This window comes from Hyla sarda, chromosome 1 (assembly GCF_029499605.1).
Source record: "Hyla sarda isolate aHylSar1 chromosome 1, aHylSar1.hap1, whole genome shotgun sequence".
Taxonomy (NCBI): Eukaryota; Metazoa; Chordata; class Amphibia; order Anura; family Hylidae; genus Hyla; species Hyla sarda.
This window is the reverse complement of record NC_079189.1, coordinates 495461011-495487598: the sequence shown is the minus strand read 5'-3', so window position 1 is coordinate 495487598 and position 26588 is coordinate 495461011. Positions and strand designations below refer to the sequence as shown.

General features: G+C 45.7%; 1 protein-coding gene across 4 annotated transcripts in view; it reads right to left on the bottom strand.

Annotated features, from left to right (window-relative positions):
• Positions 1 to 631: 631 nt before the first annotated feature.
• Positions 632 to 26588, bottom strand: part of TICAM2 (TIR domain containing adaptor molecule 2) — a 40685-nt gene continuing 14728 nt past the window's right edge. Inside the window, exons 1-3 of one of the 4 annotated variants that reach the window (XM_056537431.1) lie at positions 26212 to 26273; positions 6508 to 6568; positions 632 to 1632 (exon numbers count right to left, since the gene is read on the bottom strand). In XM_056537431.1, coding sequence (XP_056393406.1) covers positions 955 to 1614 — 660 coding nt within the window. In that variant the 5' untranslated portion in view covers positions 1615 to 1632; positions 6508 to 6568; positions 26212 to 26273 and the 3' untranslated portion in view covers positions 632 to 954. Of the gene's footprint in view, positions 1633 to 6507; positions 6569 to 22911; positions 22997 to 26211; positions 26294 to 26588 lie in introns of those variants that run through there. The other 3 variants (XM_056537433.1, XM_056537430.1, XM_056537432.1) reach the window with 3 other exon arrangements.

Genomic DNA, 26588 nt, shown 5'->3' with positions numbered 1-26588 from the left:
TCTCTTGATGAGCTTCAAGAGGTAGTCACCTGAAATGGTCTTCCAACAGTCTTGAAGGAGTTCCCAGAGATGCTTAGCACTTGTTGGTCCTTTTTGCCTTCACTCTGCGGTCCAGCTCACCCCCAAACCATCTCGATCGGGTTCAGGTCTGGTGACTGTGGAGGCCAGGTCATCTGGCGCAGCACCCCAACACACTCCTTCTTGGTCAAATAGCCCTTACACCACCTGGAGGTGTGTTTGGTGTCATTGTTCTGTTGAAAAATAAATGATGGTCCAACTAAACACAAACCGGATGGAATAGCATGCCGCTACAAGATGCTTTGGCTAGTCATGCTGGTTCAGTATGCCTTCAATTTTGAATAAATCCCCAACAGTGTCACCAGCAAAGCACCCCCACACCATCGCACCTCCTCCACACCAGCACACCTGTGAAGTGAAAACGATTTCAGGTGACTACCTCTTGAAGCTCAACAAGAGAATGCCAAGAGTGTGCAAAGCAGTAATCAAAGCAAAAGGTGGCTACTTTGAAGAATCTAGAATATGACATATTTTCAGTTGTTTCACACTTTTTTGTTATGTCCATAATTCCACATGTGTTAATTCATAGTTTTGATGCCTTCAATGTGAATGTACAATTTTCATAGTCATGAAAATAACGAGAAGGTGTGTCCAAACTTTTGGTCTGTACTGTACATCACACCATACACTTACGGCTCTGTTTACACTTATGATATGGCTTTAGTTTTTGTAGGAGCAATAATGAACATGATTAATTCATTATCTGTTTTGTTACCGATCCCAGTGGATTCTATAAACTTACTGTATAATGTCTCCATCAAAGTTTGAGGCTAGAAAAATAGTAGTAAGTCTCTAAGCATCACCTTAAAGACTAGTTTTAGAACAGGGTTGACATACTCCCATAATATCGAACTACTTATGTGGGTCTGGTTGTATTCAGTGGCTTTGATTTCCCATGCCTTCCTTCTCAGCCTTCCATATGTCATACTGCTTCTTATACAAGCTATCATGGAAGGTTTTCTTCACTTGCTTTGAGAACTCAGGATTCCTTTCTTCTAATGCATTAATGAGCTTTAGCGCAAATGGTGTTTTCTCTCTCGGAAGGTAATTGTCTTTTGGTCTCACAGGAATCACAGAGTTATATTTATGGCACATGTGAATGGAATTGATTAACGTTGCGTGGGACTGAAACTCACACCAGGTTTCTCTGAGAAAGTTTTCAGTCAGTAATAGTATAGTCCAAGCTGAACCATTAACGGCATTATCAAGGTTTTTAAGAATGTTTTGTCCTGCGGGCATTTCTGCGAATATTAAGCCTGGTTTGATATTAAATTTATCTTGTAACATGTCCTTTACTCGTATTGCCTCTAATTCATCGGTCTCTGCGTGTAAGATGACAAATTTATAAAATATATCCCCATCTTCAGTGTCATCGATCTCTTTGGTGGAAGTTGAATCGCCATCTAAAGGACAGTTCTCGCAAAATGAATTGGAGTCATTAGATTCTTCTGTGATGTCTAGCTTTTCATCATTGTTAATGTCTGATATCTGATTTCCACATTTGCTGATTCCCGTTGTGGCATACATTATCAGCATCGATATTGAAGTTCAACCCTGAAGGAAAAACAGAAGGCTGAATAGTATTCACGTGATGTTTTATTTGTAAATTGACAAAAACTTTGCTTTTATATATGCTTCTGTGCTATTTTAGCTAATTTAGTACAAAAAAATTGCCCTACACTGGATGCCAAGGTGGGGAAAGCCTTACAACTCTTGTAACAATGCTTGTTATTTTTGTATCGTTATTTAGTGTATTAAAAGTATGCCTGCATTATTAACTGCTTCTGCTAAATAACTCAGTAGTGCCATAGACAAAGAAGGCTATAAAAAGAGCTGCAGAAAGGAAGTGAATCAGAGTGTATCTTAGCTACTTGCCAGGGAAGTGTTCCCTCAATTGGGAAGAGAAAAGAAATAGGCTGGAGGCATAAAGTGATTCCCAAAGAAAGGTCTTGACCTTTTATTATTAAACATCTAAAAGATAAACATCAATGACCCGTGGTGATATGAGAAAATCCTTAGGTCTTAGACCATGAAAATTCATGGAACGCAAGAAAACCAAGATAAATCTTATGCCTATATTGCCATAGTCAGAGAGGCACATGTACCCAGTTAATTTGATAATACAAAATACATGTGAGAACTGTATTAACAATGGCACAGGTATAACCAAAATTATTCATAATAATCACAGTATAACAGCAACCCGATGCGTTTCCCCGCAAACATTAGTGGGGTTCTTCAGGAGTATGTATAAAGGGGATCAACAAAATATCCCAACAATTCTTGCTTCCAATCCCATAAAAGAAGATAGTAAAGAAATACTGGTCCACCAGGGACCACTCACTCAGATATTTTGTATTATGAAATTAGCTTGGTACATGTGCCTCCCTAACTATGACAATTTAGGTATAAGATTTCTCTTGGTTTTCTTGCATTCCATGACTTTGCATGGTCTATGACCTAAGGATTTTCTCATATCACCACAGGTCATTGATGTTCATCTTTTAGATGTTTATTAATAAAGGTTAAGTCTTAGGTGATAATTTTTTTCTGTCTGTGATGTAACAAAAGGACAGTAGCCATCAGAGCAGGGAGCTGCCAAACGTTAGAATGTTTATTACGCTTTCTTTTCTGAAGACCTTGCATCCAAACAGAGTGTCTCTACTAAGTGAAGAGACTGCCTAAAAGCTCAGGCTCAGCCTGTGTGTAATGAGACAGTTGTGGAGTGAAACAGACATACTGAAGAACATGTTGCTGTTCAATGTTGTTAGTTAATGACACCAGGAACTAGGATGCCATTCTGCAGAAGGTGTAGGTGTCATTTAGAAGCAGACATTTTACTGGGAGCCCTGTGCTAATGAGACCTAGCATTTATAAGGTTTCTGGAAGGCATTTTATTCAAAAGGTTGGTGCAACACTACAATATAAGCCTAGGTGGGGCAAACTATGGTAGTAGACAGCCCTCAGGAGACCTATAGCTAAAACGAACTTATCCTCTATCTTGAGAGTACTCTGGCATCTCCGGGGCTCCAAAAGAAATGAATGGAGCATGTGTGTCCATAATACACACTCCTCACTGAGAGACAGGGTCCCAATCTGGAGATCACAGGTAACAGCAATCGATTTAGCTACCTATCCCCGATGCCCCTTTAAGACCCTGGTAGGAGACCTTTAAAGAAAACAAAGTAGAGTTGGTGTTCGTCTATTTTAGGAGTACTTGAGAGACACTACTAGACATGTTGTAACACATGCGACTGTAACAAAGCTTTCACTCATATTTGCGAACAAAGAACTATAAAAATTATTTTTTTTTTTTCATTCCAAAAGGTTTTTATTTTGAAATATTTCAAAGAACAACACAATTATCATCATTGTGAAAGTAAACAGGGAGAAGCACAAGGAAAAGTACATAAAAGTAATGTACATCAACATCACTACATAATGACAGTAGTGCCCAATGTAAACACACTCAAAGAACATACAGGTAGAGAAGTAGTAACATATCTCAGAACTCTCAAACAGGTCCAGCTCTAGGCCCTAGAGGGCAATGAGGGCTGGACAACCAAACTTCCCATTGTCTCTGATATTTATGAACAGTGTTGTGTGCAAACACGAACGTTCTCTCATAGTCACAGGTAAGGTTTACTAAGTTGATAACTTCACACAGGGAAGGAATGCGGTCAGATTTCCATTGTCTAGCCAGCAACAACTTTGTAGACATGAACAGCTGATAAAGGGGCATTCGGACGTCAGGAGAGAACACATCTAAATCTATCAGTAATAGAGCCGTTTAAGGGTTCAGGGAGTGTTTAACCTGTGTCAGCCTTTCGACAAGCAACTCTATACCTCTCCACAAATGTTTAATTTTTGGACAACTCCAAAACAAATGAAAGAGACTTCCAACCTCTCCACAGTCTCTCCAGCACAAATTAGAACAGGACAGTGTTATTAAGTGTAGTCTTGATGGGGTAAAGTACCATCTGTAAATAGTTTTAGCGACCGTCTCTTGGTGGTTGGTGGCTCTAATGAAGGTGTGTTTGTAACTAAAGGTATTTGCCCACTGTGCTAAGGTGAATTCCCGGCCAATGTCCTTCTCCCATTTAACCATATAGTGTTGCTTAACAACAGTCCTCTTGTCGTGTAGTAAGTTGTAAAAAAAAGTGATTCCTCTCTCTGTGTGCGAGTCGCTATTCAAGTATCTACGACAGGTAGCAGGCATTTTGTGTGCAGCTGCAAAACTAGGGGTTACCAAACTCCTAATTTGTAGAGTTTTAAAGAATTCTTTATGCGGTAGATGGTAAATCTCACGCAGGTAGGGAAAGTTAACGTCGCACATAAGACTGATCAAGTCTTTAGCAGTGTATATACCATGTGTGCCCCATAATTTGAGATCCAGATCAGGAATAAGGTGTTCTATGTAGTCTAAAGGTAGGTCAGAGAGGGAGCAAGCTGTGTCAGATTTAAATGTTTTAAGGGCATACTTCCAGGCATTATCTGTGGACATAAGTGCTGTAATATGTGAGGTAGGCGGGTTGAGGTTCCGTGTCAGTAACAGTATGCAGGATTTGAGGGAGCAGGGGTGGGAGAAGGCAGTCTCCATATCAATCTACAACTTGTCTGGATTCAGGGACCACCAGTGTTGTGCTTGGTCTAGTAGGCTGGCAATGTAATAGTCTTCTACGTGGGGGAGGCCGAGGCCTCCTAGTCTGTGCGATGTCATCACATGTTTAGGAATCCTAGGTTTTCGTAAGGCCCACACAAATCGTGATACCTGTCGCTGCAACAAACAAAGATAGGACCTGGGGACAATTATGGGAATGGTACGGAATAGGTATAGTAGCTTTGGGAGTAGCATCATTTTAAACGCAGCTATACGGCCGAACCACGATGTGATGTTTTTGGAGTATTCAGTCATCGATGTGGAGAGTGTGCTAGCCATCGGTAAGAAATTAGCTTTAAAAAGATGGGAGGTGGGATTGGTAAGCTGTATACCCAGATAGGTGACTTTGTGTTCTTGCCAATCTAGGGGGTAGTTAGATTTGAGGGTATGGAGTGCATCAGCAGGTAAGTTAAAAGGTAAAAGTTGTAATTTGGAGGCATTTAATTTATAGTACGAGACAGAACTGAATGCAGCTATTACTTTAAATAGATTGGGCAAGGACGTTTCAACTTCTGATAGAGACAGCAGAACATCGTCTGCAAATAAAGCTAATTTGTGTTCGTGGGATCCGATATGGATACCCTTGATTTCTGGGTGAAGTCTAATCGCCTGGGCTAGGGGTTCAATAGATAGATTAAAAAGAAGGGGAGAGAAGGGGCAGCCCTGTCTCGTGCCGTTTGACAGGGTGAACTGGTCAGATAATACCCCATTCGTAAATACTCGAGCAGCAGGGTTGGAATAAAGAGCTTTGATCGCCTTGACAATGGGACCAGCGAATCCAAAGGCCTCAAGGGCTGAGAATGCGTACTGCCAGTTCACCCTGTCAAAGGCTTTTTCCGCGTCTAAGGTAAGGAATGCTGTGGGGAGTTTGCGGTGTTCTGAGTGTTGTAGCAAGGAGAGCACTCTTCTAGTGTTATCAGGAGCTTGCCTCCCATAGGTAAAGCCTACTTGATCTGCGTGTAGAAGCCGGGGCATCAAGGGGCCAAGACGGGAGGAAAGGATTTTGGCGTATATTTTTACGTCACCATTTAATAAGGATATGGGACGAAAGTGGGCCGCTTGACTAGTTGACTTTCCGGGTTTAGGGATGGTGGTGATTAATGCCGAGAGCATTTCTTGTGGGAAGCTACCTGACTCCATAGCACCCCCGAACACTCTCAACAAATGTGGCACAAATAGAGCGCCAAATTTAGAATAGTATTCATTAGGCAGACCATCAGGGCCTGGCCTTTTGTTGTTTGGGAGCGATGTAATCGCATCCAAAATTTCCTGAGGTGTGATCGGACGGTTCAGGGAGTCTAGGGCTGCTTCGGAAAGTTTTGGCAGGTTTAGGGGGGCCAAGAAGTCCTCAATTTGGGGAGCTGCCAGTTGAGTAACGTTGGTGTCTCTGTTAAGATTGTACAGTGCATCATAATAATCCCTAAAAGCATTCGCAATTGCTCTCGGTGCTAACTCCGTTCTGCCAGTAAACGGGTGGGTCATAGCAGGGATCCTCTGTTTAATATAAGCAGGTTTTAGTTTTTTAGCCAACAGAGCAGTGGTTTTGTTATCTTGGGAATAGTATTTCAATCTAGATTTTTTGAAGCTCTTTTCACACTGATAAAGCAATAGTTTGCGCAACTGGATTCGTTCTCTCAATAGGTCTGAGGCCGTCTCCGGTGAGGGTCTGCGCTTTTGGATGGCTTCCAAAGTGGCTATACGTGCTAATGCTTCATCAATGTGCAAAGTGCGTTGTTTTTTAAGATAGGCCCCTAGTTGGATAAATTTACCTCTTATGACCGCTTTGTGAGCTAGCCAGATTGTCGTAGAGTCCACATCAGGAGTGCAGTTCTGTTGGAAGTAATCAGAGAGGGTGTTAGCGAGCGTCTGTGAGTGTACGGAATGTGCAATAATATGAGTGTTTGCTCTCCATACAAAATCGCTATGCTTGGGCAGTTGGTCAGAGATAGTCAAAGAGACAGGAGCGTGGTCGCTCCATGTGATTTCCCCGATAGCAGTGGATTCAATCCTGTCTACAAGTGGCCTGCTAGTTAGGATCATGTCAATCCTAGAATACATTTGAAATCTCGGAGAGAAGTAGGAATAGTCTCGTTCTGTGGCATGCTGCAGTCTCCATACGTCAAAAAGGTTGTTGTCTCTTAATATGTCTGTCAGTGAGGGACGTCGCCTGACGGTGGGTTGGGAGAGATCAAGCATCTGGTCTGAGATTGTATTAAAGTCTCCACATATTAACAGTTCCTCCTTCTTGTGCTTATTGATTACTCGCAATACCTTCCTAAAAAATCTGATTTGGTAGGAGTTTGGAGCATACAAGTTGACAATGGTGTAATCAACTCCATCAATGGAGCAAATCAATATCAAATACCTGCTATTAGGATCAACAATCTGATCTGAGACATGGAAGTTAATATTATTACTAACTGCAATTAAAACGCCCCTCTTTTTTGACCGATAGGTGGAGTAAACTACGTGAGGGAATTTTCTGTGGTGGAGAGACGGAGTGTTAGTGGTCGATATAAAAATTCTTCTTGTTTGCATCAAAAAATATCGCTCAAATTCCAGCAGGCTGGTATACCCTTACAATCTCATCCCCAAGTGGGTGGGGCTAAAATACAATACTGGACACAACTCATTGACAAAAGCTGCATTGTTTCTGGACATAAAAGTGGATGCTTTTTCCTGATCTTGGAAACCCATTATGACTCCATAATATTCAACTACAAATCCTCTTTCTTGTGCTCTCTGATTTAATCACTAAGGAATGCAACCAATGTAGGGCTTAAAAACTAGAATTTTATATTGTCTCTACACATTCGAATAACCATAAGCTTTCAATTTTTACCCCATCATATGAGTTTCTGGCCTATGTCAAGGGAGTTGGCTTTTTGGCACCATAGCATATTTAATTTATAATACTTAATATTTATTTTTTATGGGCAGGTTTCGTAAACATAGTTACATTTAATAGTATAATATTTTTACCTGTTTCATGGATCACCATAAGTAATGCATTATCTTCATCATACAAGTTTTTACACTTATGGGAATACCATTATATATGTCATGTACATTTATTTCTAGTAAATTGCCTATATAATTTGGTCTGTGTGTGTGCAAAAGTGAAAAAAAAACTAGAAGGGCTTTATGTGTAAGCATTGAAGTAATGGTGGTTGGGGACTGTAATGGATTATTTTAGTACAAATGAGAACCTGGAAAAGGCTATTTTAATAATATTCAACAGGAGAGAAATTTCCTATAATAAAGTAAGGGAATTGGGTTTTGTGCAATTTTCTACTATATCTTTATTTATATAACTGGGTTGGGTATGCATTTAGTTGTAAGCGTACAGTGCTGGAGCCACAAGATAATGGATTTGTGTGGGTCACATAACTTCCTGACATAACATCACCAAGGGTCTATTTCCATGGTGCCTCAAATCCTAGTTTACTGCAAAACAGTGGCAAGATTCCACAATGTTGTCAGGATTCCATAGTAATCATAGCAATAAACTGCAAGCACTGTTTCTATCTTTGCAGATGACACCAAGCTCGGTACAGTCTATAGAAGACGTGCATAAGTTACAAGCTGACTTGGACACACAAAGTGTTTGGGCATTCACTTTGCAAATTCGGTTCATTGTGAATTTAATGAGGATACATGTAAAGTTATGCATCTGGGTATTAATAATCTGCATGCATCATATGCCCTAGAGGGAGTAGAACTAAATGAGTCACTTCTAGAGAAGGATCTGGATGTACTTAAACGGGCACTGTCATTAAAACTAAATTTTGCTATTGCACTCCCTATGGTAAATAAAAAATCTTTCTAATGTACTCTGTTTTAAAAAATGAAGTTTTCTATGTTTTATTTGTGTTTAAAAAAGCTGCCACTAGGTGTCGTCCTACTAATACAGAGCACATTTCCCCCTATGTCTCGCACAGACTTTGGACTCCTGCTGGCCTGGCAGAAGTCCAAAATCAGGAAATGCAGTCTGGAGTGCTGAGGGGTTTGTGTGTGTGCAGCCTTAGCCAATCATAGCTCATCTCACACTGAACTGCTCTGGGCTATGTGTAGCAGAGTGAGGGAGGAAGCTCTCCCCTGTATGGCTTCAGATGATGTCACGCCTGCTGGGGAAAACCCCTTCCCAGTCTGTGAATCTGACTGAGACTGAGCAGAAAATACAGAGCAATATTAAGGTAGAAAACTAAAAAATAATAAAAAATAAATAAAGGCAGGGGGTGGTTTATCATGATGGGGGCAGTGAACTGGGAGGATTATAAAATGTAATAAGATCATGACAGATACTCTTTAAAGATCATAGACTGCAGAACCGCATGCAATGTCAAGCAAGGATATTGTCTTGTATTAAAACAGACATGCACTTGCTGGACAGGGACATAATATTTTTACTTCATAAAGTATTGGTATGGCCTCAACTCGAATACACTGTTCAGTTTTGGCCACCAATTCATACAAAGGATGTCCTGGAACTGGAAAAGGTACAGAGACAACTAAACTAATAGGGGCATGGAACATCTTAGTTATCTGGAAAGATTGAAGAATTAAATTAGTTTAGTCTAGAGAAGAGACATTTAAGGGGATATGATCAACTTATGTAAGTATATAAATGTCCCATGCAAAAAAATATGGGGGAAAATGTTCCAGGTAGAACACCCTCAAAAGACTAGGGGCACTCACTCCACCTGGAGAAAAAAAAGGTAGTCTCCAAGGGGACAAGCCTTCTTTACCATAAGAACTGTGTATGGAACAGACTGCCTCAGGAACTGGTTACAGCTGAAACAGTTGGGAGCTTTGAAAAAGGCTTTGATTTATTCTTAAAGAGAAACTGACAGCTAGTTCACCCATTTAAACCCAATATACTAGGTTATAGTGCAGGTAGATAGCTGTATAAAGAGGGGTTACTCACATATTTAGGTGCAGTATTTCCTGAGTTATGCCTGTTTCTAATACCATAGCTATTGCACTTCTGTGCGCAATGGAGGCGGGGAGCCGACTCGCCGAGGCTCCCCTGCCTTCCCCTTTTTCACTATCTAGCCAGCCCCTCTTCCTGAAAATGCTAATATCTTCCCTTTCACATCCGTGATGTGAGAGACTACAGGAGGGGGCGCTCTGCTTCTCGCTGCCCTGCACTCTACTCTGAGAGAAGAGCGCTCATAACCCCCTCCGTGACATGAGAGTGAAGATATTAGAATATTCAGGTAAGGGGCAGCCCGGGCAGTGAATATGGAGGAGGCAGGGTCCTTCGCACAGGAGCGTAATAGCTACGGTTTTAGAAACAGGCACAACTCAGGAAATACTGCACCTAAATATGTAAGTAGCTCCTCTTTTTTTTCCAGCTATTCACGTGCACTATAACCCAGTGTATAGAATTTAGCATGGGTGAACTAGCTGTGAGTTTCTCTTTAAAACTAAATAACATGTAGAAATATAGTATCACATCCCCTACTTTTACCCACCATTACATTACTCCTCATACATCTTCTCCCCTTCTTGGTTGAGAATGATGGATTATTTTTTTTTAACTGTACAAACTATTTATGTGTACAAAAAATAAAATCCATAATGATTTTTGATATGTATTTCCAGAAAATACTGATTTTGCTGGATTCTGTGAATTACTTCCTGGTTAATTGTTTGTAAGTACTTTGCAATGCACGGTTGTTTTTGTTTTTAATGCATTTGTAACTATGGACATACCATTTGTCTGTACTTGCTGTGCTAAAACAATACACCCAAACCCTAACTACTGTATAGGTGGCACACCCCAGAGTTCATGTGCTTTCTTGGTGTGACATCTGACCCAAAATATTCTTAGGACATAAACCTTTTTATTTGAAAACCTATTGAGACTTTTCATTGTTTGAGGGAAAAGCTGAATTTTAATCCTTTTCCTTCAACCTCTGACGGCAATGTATGGAGCTAAAATTGCGATGCAAAGAGTGCATGCCTGCTAAAGCTGCAAGTCTCCCTATGGGGGAGATTCATCAAAACCTGGGCAGAGCAAAAGTTGTCCAGTTGCCCGTAGCAACCGATCAGATTGCTTTGCTGAGAAACGCATTGCATGATGGGTGAATAAACTTTTGGATCTTTCTACACGGCTTGTCCAGCGCCTTTATCCCGTTCCCCTGTCGGAGGTACTTCTTTTACATTTATTTTAAAGAGGCCTTTTCAAAAATGAAAGAAGCGATCTGATTGGTTGCCATGGGCAACTGGTCAATTTTTCCTCTGCACAGGTTTTGATGAATCTCCCCCTATGTGTTTACGGCCAGTCTCTTCTAATGCGGGCTGCAGGACTTCAGTACATAGACTATGACCTGTAGGTGTCACACCACGCCTCTCCATTCATGTCTATGGGAGGGGGCGTGACGGCCGTCACGCCCCCTCCCATAGACATGAATGGAGAGGGCGTGGCGTGACATCATGAGGGGGCATGGCGTGACGTCACGTCTCCAGTCCCGGAAACAAAGAGGTTTCCGAGCCTGGAGACACAGCCCCGCATAAAATGCGGGTGCTGATCCTTTGCATAGGGAATAAGATGTATTTGGCCGGAATACCCCTTTAAAGTTGAATCTAACAAATTGTGTTTTGCACTTTCCAAGTTTTTTATCCTATCATTATTCCTTCATGTCCACCTTGGTTCTGTAAAATATATTTTCCAGTGACCTTGAAACAGACTGTTCTCCTACTGATGAATACACTGGTTATGTAACAGTCAATAAATGTAAAAATATTTACAGTTCTCGAATATAATCTATACTTTATATGCTAATTAGAATGTTCAATTGACTCCTACTGCTTGATTAGTTGCGCCTGCTTGTAAACCTTACAATTATGTAATCTTGTGGTTACATAATATATCAGTTAAATAAAGTTGCTGTTTTTTGGCACTTGTATAGTACATTCCCACAGTATCTGTTTATGTATTATATAATAATTGCAATTACAATATTTCCATATTACATATGCAGAACATCCTATATTATTACCACAAAAAATGTTTTTTATCTTTAACCCCTTCAAGGGGTACTCTGCTGGAAAACATTTTTTATTTTCTGATGCTAGAAAGTTAAACAGATTTGTAAATTACTTCTAGTAATCCAGTACTTATCAGCTGCTTTATACTACAGAGGAAGTTCTTCTCTTTTTGAATTTCCTTTCTGTCTGACCACAGTGCTGGCACCTCTGTCCATGTCAGGATAGGGTTTGCTATGGGGATTTGCTCCTACTCTGGACAGTTCCTAAAATGGACAGAGGTGTCAGCAGAGAGCACTGTGGTCAGAAAGAAAAGAACTTCCTGAGGAGCATATAGCAACTGCTTTGTACTGGAAGGATTAATATTTTTAAATAGAAGTAATTTACAAATCTCCAATAATATAAATGTCACGATGCCGGCTGGCAGGAGGTGGATCCTCTGTGCCAGAGAGGGATTGGCGTGGACCGTGCTAGTGGACCGGTTCTAAGTCACTACTGGTTTTCACCAGAGCCCGCCGCAAAGCGGGATGGTCTTGCTGCGGCGGTAGTGACCAGGTCGTATCCACTAGCAACGGCTCAACCTCTCTGACTGCTGAAGATAGGCGCGGTACAAGGGAGTAGACAGAAGCAAGGTCGGACGTAGCAGAAGGTCGGGGCAGGCAGCAAGGATCGTAGTCAGGGGCAACGGCAGGAGGTCTGGAACACAGGCTAGGAACACACAAGGAAACGCTTTCACTGGCACAATGGCAACAAGATCCGGCGAGGGAGTGCAGGGGAAGTGAGGTATACATAGGGAGTGCACAGGTGAACACACTAATTAGAACCACTTGCGCCAATCAGCGGCGCAGTGGCCCTTTAAATCGCAGAGACCCGGCGCGCGCGCGCCCTAGGGAGCAGGGCCGCGCGCGCCGGGACAGGACCGACGGAGAGCGAGTCCGGTACGGGAGCCGGGGTGCGCATCGCGAGCGGGCGCCACCCGCATCGCGAATCGCATCCCGGCTGGAGGCGGTATCGCAGCGCACCGGGTCAGTGGATCTGACCGGAGCGCTGCAGTAGCGAGAGTGTAGCGAGCGCTCCGGGGAGGAGCGGGGACTCGGAGCGCTCGGCGTAACAGTACCCCCCCCCTTGGGTCTCCCCCTCTTCTTAGAGCCTGAGAACCTGAGGAGCAGACTTTTGTCTAGGATATTGTCCTCAGGTTCCCAGGATCTCTCTTCAGGACCACAACCCTCCCAATCGACCAAAAAAAAAGTTTTCCCTCTGACCTTCTTGGAGGCCAGTATCTCCTTTACGGAGAAGATGTCCGAGGAGCCGGAAACAGGAGTGGGAGAAACAAGTTTGGGAGAGAAACGGTTGATGATGAGTGGTTTAAGAAGAGAAACGTGAAAGGCATTAGGAATACGAAGAGAAGGAGGAAGAAGAAGTTTGTAAGAGACAGGATTAATCTGGCACAAAATTTTGAAAGGACCAAGATAGCGTGGTCCCAATTTGTAGCTAGGGACACGGAAGCGGACATATTTAGCGGAGAGCCATACCTTGTCTCCAGGAGAAAAAATGGGGGGAGCTCTTCTTTTCTTATCAGCAAACTTCTTGATGCGTGATGAAGCCTGTAAGAGAGAATTTTGGGTCTCTTTCCATATGGTGGAAAGATCACGAGATATTTCATCCACAGCGGGCAAACCAGAGGGCAAGGGAGTAGGGAGGGGAGGAAGAGGGTGACGGCCGTACACCACGAAAAATGGGGATTTGGAGGAAGATTCAGAGACTCTGAAGTTATACGAGAATTCGGCCCATGGTAGAAGATCTGCCCAGTCATCCTGGCGGGAGGAAACAAAATGCCGTAAATAATCACCCAGGACCTGGTTAATTCTTTCTACTTGCCCATTGGATTGAGGATGATAGGCAGAAGAAAAGTTTAATTTAATCTTGAGTTGTTTACAGAGAGCCCTCCAGAATTTTGACACGAATTGGACGCCTCTGTCCGAGACGATCTGCGTGGGCAACCCGTGAAGACGAAAAATGTGTACAAAAAATTGTTTTGCCAACTGAGGCGCTGAAGGGAGACCAGGAAGAGAGATGAAATGTGCCATCTTGGAGAATCGATCAACGACCACCCAAACAACAGTGTTGCCACGGGATGGGGGTAAGTCTGTAATAAAGTCCATACCAATCAGAGACCAAGGCTGTTCGGGGACAGGCAGAGGATGAAGAAGACCAGCGGGCTTCTGGCGAGGAGTCTTATCCCGGGCACAGACAGTGCAGGCTCGCACAAAATCCACAACATCCGTCTCCAGAGTCGGCCACCAATAGAAACGAGAGATGAGTTGCACGGATTTCTTGATGCCCGCATGACCTGCGAGATGGGAGGAGTGACCCCATTTGAGGATTCCGAGGCGTTGGCGTGGAGAGACGAAGGTCTTCCCTGGAGGAGTTTGCCTGATGGAGGCTGGAGAAGTGGAGATCAGGCAGTCAGGAGGAATGATGTGTTGCGGAGAGAGCTCTACTTCCGAGGCATCCGAGGAACGAGAGAGAGCATCGGCCCTAATGTTCTTATCGGCAGGCCGAAAGTGAATTTCAAAATTAAATCGGGCAAAGAACAGAGACCACCTGGCCTGGCGAGGATTCAGCCGTTGGGCAGACTGGAGATAGGAGAGGTTCTTGTGATCGGTGTAAATAATAACTGGAAATCTTGATCCCTCCAGCAGATGCCTCCATTCCTCAAGTGCTAATTTAATGGCTAGTAGCTCTCGATCCCCGATGGAGTAGTTCCTCTTCGCCGGAGAGAAGGTCCTAGAAAAAAACCCCACAAGTAACAGCATGCCCGGAAGAATTTTTTTGTAGAAGGACCGCTCCAGCTCCTACTGAGGAGGCATCAACCTCCAATAGGAAGGGTTTAGATGGGTCAGGTCTGGAGAGCCCGGGAGCCGAAGAAAAGGCAGACTTGAGCTGTTTAAAGGCGTCTTCCGCTTGAGGAGGCCATGACTTAGGATTGGCATTCTTTTTGGTTAAAGCCACGATAGGAGCCACAATGGTAGAAAAATGTGGAATAAATTGTCTGTAATAATTGGCGAACCCCAAAAAACGTTGGATAGCACGGAGTCCGGAGGGGCGTGGCCAATCTAAGACGGCAGAGAGTTTGTCTGGATCCATTTGTAGTCCCTGGCCAGAGACCAAGTATCCTAGGAAAGGAAGAGATTGACATTCAAACAGACATTTCTCCATTTTGGCATAAAGTTGATTGTCACGAAGTCTCTGAAGAACCATGCGGACATGCTGGCGGTGTTCTTCTAGGTTGGCAGAAAAAATCAGGATATCGTCCAGATACACAACAACACAGGAATATAAGAGATCACGAAAAATTTCATTAACAAAGTCTTGGAAGACGGCAGGGGCGTTGCACAGGCCAAAGGGCATGACCAGATACTCAAAGTGTCCATCTCTAGTGTTAAATGCCGTTTTCCATTCATCCCCCTCTCTGATGCGGATGAGATTATAAGCACCTCTTAAGTCCAGTTTGGTAAAGATGTGGGCACCTTGGAGGCGATCAAAGAGTTCAGAGATGAGAGGTAGGGGGTAGCGGTTCTTTACCGTGATTTTATTAAGACCGCGGTAGTCAATGCAAGGACGTAGGGAGCCATCTTTTTTGGACACAAAGAAAAATCCGGCTCCGGCAGGAGAGGAGGATTTGCGGATAAAGCCCTTTTTTAAATTTTCCTGGATGTACTCAGACATAGCAAGAGTCTCTGGGGCAGAGAGAGGATAAATTCTGCCCCGGGGTGGAGTAGTGCCCGGGAGGAGGTCAATAGGACAGTCATAAGGCCTGTGAGGAGGTAGAGTCTCAGCTTGTTTTTTGCAAAAAACATCCGCAAAGTCCATATAGGCCTTAGGGAGACCGGTTACAGGGGGAACCACAGGGTCACGGCAAGGAGAACTGGGAACCGGTTTAAGGCAGTCCTTGAAACAAGAGGAACCCCAACTCTTGATCTCCCCAGTGGACCAATCCAGGGTTGGGGAATGATGTTGAAGCCAGGGTAGTCCGAGGAGAATTTCGGAAGTGCAATTGGGGAGGACCAAAAACTCAATTTTCTCGTGATGAGGTCCGATGCACATTAGGAGGGGCTCCGTGCGGAAACGTATGGTACAGTCCAATCTTTCATTGTTAACACAATTGATGTAGAGGGGTCTGGCGAGACTGGTCACCGGGATGTTGAACCTGTTGATGAGAGAGGCCAAAATAAAATTTCCTGCAGATCCGGAATCCAAGAAGGCCATAGTAGAGAAGGAGAAGGTAGAGGCAGATATCCGCACAGGCACAGTAAGACGTGGAGAAGCAGAGTTGACATCAAGGACTGTCTCACCCTTGTGCGGAGTCAGCGTACGTCTTTCCAGGCGGGGAGGACGGATAGGACAATCCTTCAGGAAGTGTTCGGTACCGGCACAGTACAGGCAGAGATTCTCCATGCGGCGTTGTGTCCTCTCTTGAGGTGTCAGGCGAGACCGGTCGACCTGCATAGCCTCCACGGCGGGAGGCACAGGAACGGATTGCAGGGGACCAGAGGAGAGAGGAGCCGGGGAGAAAAAACGCCTCGTGCGAACAAAGTCCATATCCTGGCGGAGCTCCTGATGCCTTTCGGAAAAACGCATGTCAATGCGAGTGGCTAGATGAATGAGTTCATGTAGGTTAGCAGGGATTTCTCGTGCGGCCAGAACATCTTTAATGTTGCTGGATAGGCCTTTTTTAAAGGTCGCACAGAGGGCCTCATTATTCCAGGATAGTTCAGAAGCAAGAGTACGGAATTGTACGGCGTACTCGCCAACGGAAGAATTACCCTGGACCAGGTTCAACAGGGCAGTCTCAGCAGAAGAGGCTCGGGCAGGTTCCTCAAAGACACTTCGAATTTCCGAGAAGAAGGAGTGTACAGAGGCAGTGACGGGGTCATTGCGGTCCCGGAGCGGTGTGGCCCATGACAGAGCTTTTCCAGACAGAAGGCTGACTACGAAAGCCACCTTAGACCTTTCAGTAGGAAACTGGTCCGACATCATCTCCAAGTGCAGGGAACATTGAGAAAGAAAGCCACGGCAAAATTTAGAGTCCCCATCAAATTTATCCGGCAAGGATAGTCGTAGGCCTGAAGCGGCCACTCGCTGCGGAGGAGGTGCAGGAGCTGGGGGAGGAGATGATTGCTGAAGCTGTGGTAGTAGCTGCTGTAGCATCACGGTCAGTTGAGACAGCTGGTGGCCTTGTTGCGCTATCTGTTGTGACTGCTGGGCGACCACCGTGGTGAGGTCGGCGACAACTGGCAGAGGGACTTCAGCGGGATCCATGGCCGGATCTACTGTCACGATGCCGGCTGGCAGGAGGTGGATCCTCTGTGCCAGAGAGGGATTGGCGTGGACCGTGCTAGTGGACCGGTTCTAAGTCACTACTGGTTTTCACCAGAGCCCGCCGCAAAGCGGGATGGTCTTGCTGCGGCGGTAGTGACCAGGTCGTATCCACTAGCAACGGCTCAACCTCTCTGACTGCTGAAGATAGGCGCGGTACAAGGGAGTAGACAGAAGCAAGGTCGGACGTAGCAGAAGGTCGGGGCAGGCAGCAAGGATCGTAGTCAGGGGCAACGGCAGGAGGTCTGGAACACAGGCTAGGAACACACAAGGAAACGCTTTCACTGGCACAATGGCAACAAGATCCGGCGAGGGAGTGCAGGGGAAGTGAGGTATACATAGGGAGTGCACAGGTGAACACACTAATTAGAACCACTTGCGCCAATCAGCGGCGCAGTGGCCCTTTAAATCGCAGAGACCCGGCGCGCGCGCGCCCTAGGGAGCAGGGCCGCGCGCGCCGGGACAGGACCGACGGAGAGCGAGTCCGGTACGGGAGCCGGGGTGCGCATCGCGAGCGGGCGCCACCCGCATCGCGAATCGCATCCCGGCTGGAGGCGGTATCGCAGCGCACCGGGTCAGTGGATCTGACCGGAGCGCTGCAGTAGCGAGAGTGTAGCGAGCGCTCCGGGGAGGAGCGGGGACTCGGAGCGCTCGGCGTAACAGTACCCCCCCCCTTGGGTCTCCCCCTCTTCTTAGAGCCTGAGAACCTGAGGAGCAGACTTTTGTCTAGGATATTGTCCTCAGGTTCCCAGGATCTCTCTTCAGGACCACAACCCTCCCAATCGACCAAAAAAAAAGTTTTCCCTCTGACCTTCTTGGAGGCCAGTATCTCCTTTACGGAGAAGATGTCCGAGGAGCCGGAAACAGGAGTGGGAGAAACAAGTTTGGGAGAGAAACGGTTGATGATGAGTGGTTTAAGAAGAGAAACGTGAAAGGCATTAGGAATACGAAGAGAAGGAGGAAGAAGAAGTTTGTAAGAGACAGGATTAATCTGGCACAAAATTTTGAAAGGACCAAGATAGCGTGGTCCCAATTTGTAGCTAGGGACACGGAAGCGGACATATTTAGCGGAGAGCCATACCTTGTCTCCAGGAGAAAAAATGGGGGGAGCTCTTCTTTTCTTATCAGCAAACTTCTTGATGCGTGATGAAGCCTGTAAGAGAGAATTTTGGGTCTCTTTCCATATGGTGGAAAGATCACGAGATATTTCATCCACAGCGGGCAAACCAGAGGGCAAGGGAGTAGGGAGGGGAGGAAGAGGGTGACGGCCGTACACCACGAAAAATGGGGATTTGGAGGAAGATTCAGAGACTCTGAAGTTATACGAGAATTCGGCCCATGGTAGAAGATCTGCCCAGTCATCCTGGCGGGAGGAAACAAAATGCCGTAAATAATCACCCAGGACCTGGTTAATTCTTTCTACTTGCCCATTGGATTGAGGATGATAGGCAGAAGAAAAGTTTAATTTAATCTTGAGTTGTTTACAGAGAGCCCTCCAGAATTTTGACACGAATTGGACGCCTCTGTCCGAGACGATCTGCGTGGGCAACCCGTGAAGACGAAAAATGTGTACAAAAAATTGTTTTGCCAACTGAGGCGCTGAAGGGAGACCAGGAAGAGAGATGAAATGTGCCATCTTGGAGAATCGATCAACGACCACCCAAACAACAGTGTTGCCACGGGATGGGGGTAAGTCTGTAATAAAGTCCATACCAATCAGAGACCAAGGCTGTTCGGGGACAGGCAGAGGATGAAGAAGACCAGCGGGCTTCTGGCGAGGAGTCTTATCCCGGGCACAGACAGTGCAGGCTCGCACAAAATCCACAACATCCGTCTCCAGAGTCGGCCACCAATAGAAACGAGAGATGAGTTGCACGGATTTCTTGATGCCCGCATGACCTGCGAGATGGGAGGAGTGACCCCATTTGAGGATTCCGAGGCGTTGGCGTGGAGAGACGAAGGTCTTCCCTGGAGGAGTTTGCCTGATGGAGGCTGGAGAAGTGGAGATCAGGCAGTCAGGAGGAATGATGTGTTGCGGAGAGAGCTCTACTTCCGAGGCATCCGAGGAACGAGAGAGAGCATCGGCCCTAATGTTCTTATCGGCAGGCCGAAAGTGAATTTCAAAATTAAATCGGGCAAAGAACAGAGACCACCTGGCCTGGCGAGGATTCAGCCGTTGGGCAGACTGGAGATAGGAGAGGTTCTTGTGATCGGTGTAAATAATAACTGGAAATCTTGATCCCTCCAGCAGATGCCTCCATTCCTCAAGTGCTAATTTAATGGCTAGTAGCTCTCGATCCCCGATGGAGTAGTTCCTCTTCGCCGGAGAGAAGGTCCTAGAAAAAAACCCCACAAGTAACAGCATGCCCGGAAGAATTTTTTTGTAGAAGGACCGCTCCAGCTCCTACTGAGGAGGCATCAACCTCCAATAGGAAGGGTTTAGATGGGTCAGGTCTGGAGAGCACGGGAGCCGAAGAAAAGGCAGACTTGAGCTGTTTAAAGGCGTCTTCCGCTTGAGGAGGCCATGACTTAGGATTGGCATTCTTTTTGGTTAAAGCCACGATAGGAGCCACAATGGTAGAAAAATGTGGAATAAATTGTCTGTAATAATTGGCGAACCCCAAAAAACGTTGGATAGCACGGAGTCCGGAGGGGCGTGGCCAATCTAAGACGGCAGAGAGTTTGTCTGGATCCATTTGTAGTCCCTGGCCAGAGACCAAGTATCCTAGGAAAGGAAGAGATTGACATTCAAACAGACATTTCTCCATTTTGGCATAAAGTTGATTGTCACGAAGTCTCTGAAGAACCATGCGGACATGCTGGCGGTGTTCTTCTAGGTTGGCAGAAAAAATCAGGATATCGTCCAGATACACAACAACACAGGAATATAAGAGATCACGAAAAATTTCATTAACAAAGTCTTGGAAGACGGCAGGGGCGTTGCACAGGCCAAAGGGCATGACCAGATACTCAAAGTGTCCATCTCTAGTGTTAAATGCCGTTTTCCATTCATCCCCCTCTCTGATGCGGATGAGATTATAAGCACCTCTTAAGTCCAGTTTGGTAAAGATGTGGGCACCTTGGAGGCGATCAAAGAGTTCAGAGATGAGAGGTAGGGGGTAGCGGTTCTTTACCGTGATTTTATTAAGACCGCGGTAGTCAATGCAAGGACGTAGGGAGCCATCTTTTTTGGACACAAAGAAAAATCCGGCTCCGGCAGGAGAGGAGGATTTGCGGATAAAGCCCTTTTTTAAATTTTCCTGGATGTACTCAGACATAGCAAGAGTCTCTGGGGCAGAGAGAGGATAAATTCTGCCCCGGGGTGGAGTAGTGCCCGGGAGGAGGTCAATAGGACAGTCATAAGGCCTGTGAGGAGGTAGAGTCTCAGCTTGTTTTTTGCAAAAAACATCCGCAAAGTCCATATAGGCCTTAGGGAGACCGGTTACAGGGGGAACCACAGGGTCACGGCAAGGAGAACTGGGAACCGGTTTAAGGCAGTCCTTGAAACAAGAGGAACCCCAACTCTTGATCTCCCCAGTGGACCAATCCAGGGTTGGGGAATGATGTTGAAGCCAGGGTAGTCCGAGGAGAATTTCGGAAGTGCAATTGGGGAGGACCAAAAACTCAATTTTCTCGTGATGAGGTCCGATGCACATTAGGAGGGGCTCCGTGCGGAAACGTATGGTACAGTCCAATCTTTCATTGTTAACACAATTGATGTAGAGGGGTCTGGCGAGACTGGTCACCGGGATGTTGAACCTGTTGATGAGAGAGGCCAAAATAAAATTTCCTGCAGATCCGGAATCCAAGAAGGCCATAGTAGAGAAGGAGAAGGTAGAGGCAGATATCCGCACAGGCACAGTAAGACGTGGAGAAGCAGAGTTGACATCAAGGACTGTCTCACCCTTGTGCGGAGTCAGCGTACGTCTTTCCAGGCGGGGAGGACGGATAGGACAATCCTTCAGGAAGTGTTCGGTACCGGCACAGTACAGGCAGAGATTCTCCATGCGGCGTTGTGTCCTCTCTTGAGGTGTCAGGCGAGACCGGTCGACCTGCATAGCCTCCACGGCGGGAGGCACAGGAACGGATTGCAGGGGACCAGAGGAGAGAGGAGCCGGGGAGAAAAAACGCCTCGTGCGAACAAAGTCCATATCCTGGCGGAGCTCCTGATGCCTTTCGGAAAAACGCATGTCAATGCGAGTGGCTAGATGAATGAGTTCATGTAGGTTAGCAGGGATTTCTCGTGCGGCCAGAACATCTTTAATGTTGCTGGATAGGCCTTTTTTAAAGGTCGCACAGAGGGCCTCATTATTCCAGGATAGTTCAGAAGCAAGAGTACGGAATTGTACGGCGTACTCGCCAACGGAAGAATTACCCTGGACCAGGTTCAACAGGGCAGTCTCAGCAGAAGAGGCTCGGGCAGGTTCCTCAAAGACACTTCGAATTTCCGAGAAGAAGGAGTGTACAGAGGCAGTGACGGGGTCATTGCGGTCCCAGAGCGGTGTGGCCCATGACAGAGCTTTTCCAGACAGAAGGCTGACTACGAAAGCCACCTTAGACCTTTCAGTAGGAAACTGGTCCGACATCATCTCCAAGTGCAGGGAACATTGAGAAAGAAAGCCACGGCAAAATTTAGAGTCCCCATCAAATTTATCCGGCAAGGATAGTCGTAGGCCTGAAGCGGCCACTCGCTGCGGAGGAGGTGCAGGAGCTGGGGGAGGAGATGATTGCTGAAGCTGTGGTAGTAGCTGCTGTAGCATCACGGTCAGTTGAGACAGCTGGTGGCCTTGTTGCGCTATCTGTTGTGACTGCTGGGCGACCACCGTGGTGAGGTCGGCGACAACTGGCAGAGGGACTTCAGCGGGATCCATGGCCGGATCTACTGTCACGATGCCGGCTGGCAGGAGGTGGATCCTCTGTGCCAGAGAGGGATTGGCGTGGACCGTGCTAGTGGACCGGTTCTAAGTCACTACTGGTTTTCACCAGAGCCCGCCGCAAAGCGGGATGGTCTTGCTGCGGCGGTAGTGACCAGGTCGTATCCACTAGCAACGGCTCAACCTCTCTGACTGCTGAAGATAGGCGCGGTACAAGGGAGTAGACAGAAGCAAGGTCGGACGTAGCAGAAGGTCGGGGCAGGCAGCAAGGATCGTAGTCAGGGGCAACGGCAGGAGGTCTGGAACACAGGCTAGGAACACACAAGGAAACGCTTTCACTGGCACAATGGCAACAAGATCCGGCGAGGGAGTGCAGGGGAAGTGAGGTATACATAGGGAGTGCACAGGTGAACACACTAATTAGAACCACTTGCGCCAATCAGCGGCGCAGTGGCCCTTTAAATCGCAGAGACCCGGCGCGCGCGCGCCCTAGGGAGCGGGGCCGCGCGCGCCGGGACAGGACCGACGGAGAGCGAGTCAGGTACGGGAGCCGGGGTGCGCATCGCGAGCGGGCGCCACCCGCATCGCGAATCGCATCCCGGCTGGAGGCGGTATCGCAGCGCACCGGGTCAGTGGATCTGACCGGAGCGCTGCAGTAGCGAGAGTGTAGCGAGCGCTCCGGGGAGGAGCGGGGACCCGGAGCGCTCGGCGTAACAATAAAGTAGAAAAAAGATGGTGGCTATGGCACCTAACGGTCTATTAAAAAAATGCAATGAATAGAACTGTAAGAGGTCCCACAATTATCCAAGAAAATGTATAGTGGTAGTCTGTATACATGAAAAATGTCCTGCGTAACAGTGGTGCCTGGACAGAATAAATGCTGTTCAAAAAATACCAGTAATAAAGAAAAGGGGTCCGGCAACTCACAGTAAGACGCTAGCTGCTAATCGACACGAGGTCCGTCCATGGGGCAGGAGAAAGTGAGGGAAGCTCAGGACGCGATTAACCGGTTGATTTCGTGCACATGCACTTCATCCGGCCGGATGAAGTGCATGTGCACGAAATCAACCGGTTAATCGCCTCCTGAGCTTCCCTCACTTTCTCCTGCCCCATGGACGGACCTCGTGTCGATTAGCAGCTAGCGTCTTACTGTGAGTTGCCGGACCCCTTTTCTTTATTACTGGTGTAATTTACAAATCTGTTTAACCAGTTGATATAAAGAAAAAAAACATTTCCCACAGAGTACCCCTTTAAGGACATGGCCCAATTTGGCCTTAAAGGTGTACTGATGCAAAGGATAGGGTTAAGATGTTAGATCGCAAGGGTGCCACCGATGAGGACCCCCGTGATCTCCGGGCCGGCTTGCAGCTTGCGCGTTTGTGACATCACCTCCTCAATTCATGCACCTCCAAAATACATGAATTGAGGGGGCTTGGCGGCTGGTATCGCCAGTCATTGGGCATGGAGAGGAGTTCGCTCTGTGCCCCGAATGACAGGGGTGCCGCAACAGAGAAAGCGGGCGTCCCCAGCAGCGGCACCCCCTCGATTAGACATCTTATCCCCTATCCTTTGGATAGGGGTTAAGATGTTTTCAGCAGAGTACCCCTTTAAGGGGGAGGCCAATTTTCATTTTAGCATTTTTGTTTTTTCCTCCTCTCCTTTTAAAATCCATAACTCTTTTATTTTTTCACCTACAGACCCATATGAGGGCTTGTTTTTTGCCTGACCAATTGAACTTTATGATGACATCTTTCATTTTACCATAAGATGTTCCCAGAAACCCAAAAATGTATATTTGTGAAAATAAATTTATAAGAAAAATGATACATCATTTTTATTCCGTAGGTCAATATGATTAAAACAATATCCAATTTATATATTTTTACTATTGTTGTAATACTTTAAAAAAATGCTAACTTTTTTATAACAAAATTCATATGCAAATCGTCCTTTTCTGACCCCTAACTTTTTTATTTTTCTGTATATGGGGATGCATGAGGTAACATTTTTTGCGCCTTGATCGGTAGTTTTTATCTGTACCATTTTTGCTTTGATGGGACTTTTGATCCCTTTTTATAATTTTTTTTCTGATGTATGTGATTGAAAATAGCTGTTTACGTTTTTAATATGCGGGATCATAAACATTATATTTTAATAGTTTGGACATTTATGCATGTGGCGATACCAAGTATGTTATTTTTTAACATTATTTAATATCATTTTAGAAACTAAATTTTTACTTTTTAAGTCCCCATAGGAGACTTTTATATGCAATCGTTAGATTGCATTTACTGTAAAATGCTATGCCTATGGCACAGCATTATACAGTATAATTGGCTATCCACTGATCTAGCCTGGTTAAGCCAGGCTACATCAGTGAATCGGCGGCAGGAGGTAGGTAAGAGGGGAGGGTTTCTGTGAGCCCTTCTGAGTTACCAGAGATGTTTCACTTTCACTTTAGATGCTAAGGGTTAATGACCACAGAGTCTAAAGGGTTAATGACCAGCAGCAGCGGGATCGCCGCTGCCTGTCAGTGAGTGTCCGGCTACTGAAAGTAGCCGAAACTCACTGTTCTGAAGCAAGCGCAGCTCCTGCGCTCGCTTCAAAGCTGCTTAAAGGGGTACTCTGCCCCTAGCATCTTATCCCATATCCAAAGGATAGGGGATAAGATGTCAGATCACCGGGGTCCTGCTGCTGGGGACCCCCGGGATCTCCGCTGCGGCACCCCGCGATAATTACTGCACAGAGCAAATTCACTCTGTCCGTAATGTCGGGCAATACAGGGGTCAGAGCAGTGTGACATCACGGCTCAGCCCCTCGTGACGTCACGGCCTGCGCCCTCAATACAAGTCTATGGGAGGGGGCGTGGTGGCCCCTCCCATAGACTTGCATTAAGGGGGCGGGCCGTGATGTCACGATGCCCCGGCCCCTGTATCACCAGTCATTACGCACAGAGCGAGTGTGCTCTGTGCAGTAATGATAGCGAGGTGCCGCAGCGGAGATCCCTGGGGTCCCCAGCAGCGGGACCCCGGCGATCTGACATCTTATCCCCTATCCTTTGGATAGGGGATAAGATGTCTAGGGGTGGAGTACCCCTTTAAGGAGTCAGGGCATACAAGTAATGGACCTCAAGTACCAGGACGCAAGGGCATACCTGTACGACTTTTGTCCTTAACAGGTTAAAGGTGTTTTAGGGCAGACATTTGTGACTTATGTCACTTATGTCTATTTGGAATGTTGTGACTGCTGTGACCCCAACAATTACTAAAATTAAGTGGCAGAGAAACAAGCTACACTTTGCTTCTTGTTGTTGTCCTGTGTGGCTAAATTAGCAGATATATGGTACTGGCTGCAGAACAATGGGCCTGGACCTGTATTGGTATATTGCATCTGCAACTAGTGGCTATGAGTAGTGTCTCATGTAGACATCAGACACGATACAGTTGAAACTGAGCCTTTTTCAGGGGGACTGACTGATTATAGCAGACATCAGCGATCATGGACTCCCATGGGCTCATTGGACTCCCACAGTGCACTTGCAAGGGCTCGATGAGTGCATATGACTGATGGACAAACCTCCGGCGGCCATTTGCACTCAATGGACCCCCACAATTGCACTGCCGGGTAACCAATCTCCTTGTGCAGCCTGCATAGGCAGATAGTACTATACTCATAGAGGAAGATCACCATTAGTACTGATCAGCACTATATTATAATATAGTACTGAACAGTACATAGCAATCTAATGATATATTCTGATAGTCTCCAATGTGTAAAATAAATATTAACAAAATGTTTAGAAAAAGATATATAAAAACCCTTTCCCATATAAAAATAAAATTAAAAAAGCACAAATATTGTGTATCACTGCGTGCAGAAATGTCCAAAGTATTAAACTATGGCATAAACATAGAAAAAAAATACTAAACACCAGAATTGCTGATTTTGGTTAATATCAGAAATATCAGGAAAAAAAATGAATAAAAAGCGATCAAAAGGTCCCATCAAAACAGTACTGATAAAATGGGCCATAAATAAAACAGTATTTGAATGTCTACCATCGGCACATGCAAACAAATAAAAGTCACACATTTAGCTATACGTGTATATATGTTCATTTCTCTGTGCAAATGCCAGCAGGGGCTCCTTAAAAGTAATGCAATATGTATAAACAAGACTGTATTCCTACCACAATACAAGTAAGTCACATAGTCTTCCCTCACTCACCTCTTCTATTGTTCCCCGCTGATAAAGCAGTTTAGCTTGCTTATAGGAAGAGTGGTCTAACTCCTACATAACACACATTCACAGGAAGCCGGAAGAATATTTCAACTACCCACGTGTGAGGAAGTTTGTGTAGAAATAAGTGCAAACTTGGAACACTGACATTTTCACTTCACGCAACCACAAAGAGTAAATCCCCACTTAAAGATACAAAGTTTAGACTGCAATGTTAGCAAAGTGATCTGAAGTCTAATAAATAGTTTCTATTAATGTGGCCGGAGCTCAAATTACAGGAAATGTTTGGTTTTCTATTCATTAATTTCTCATAACAGCTACCTCTACACTCTACAATACTATTTCATTCCTGGACAACCATTGCA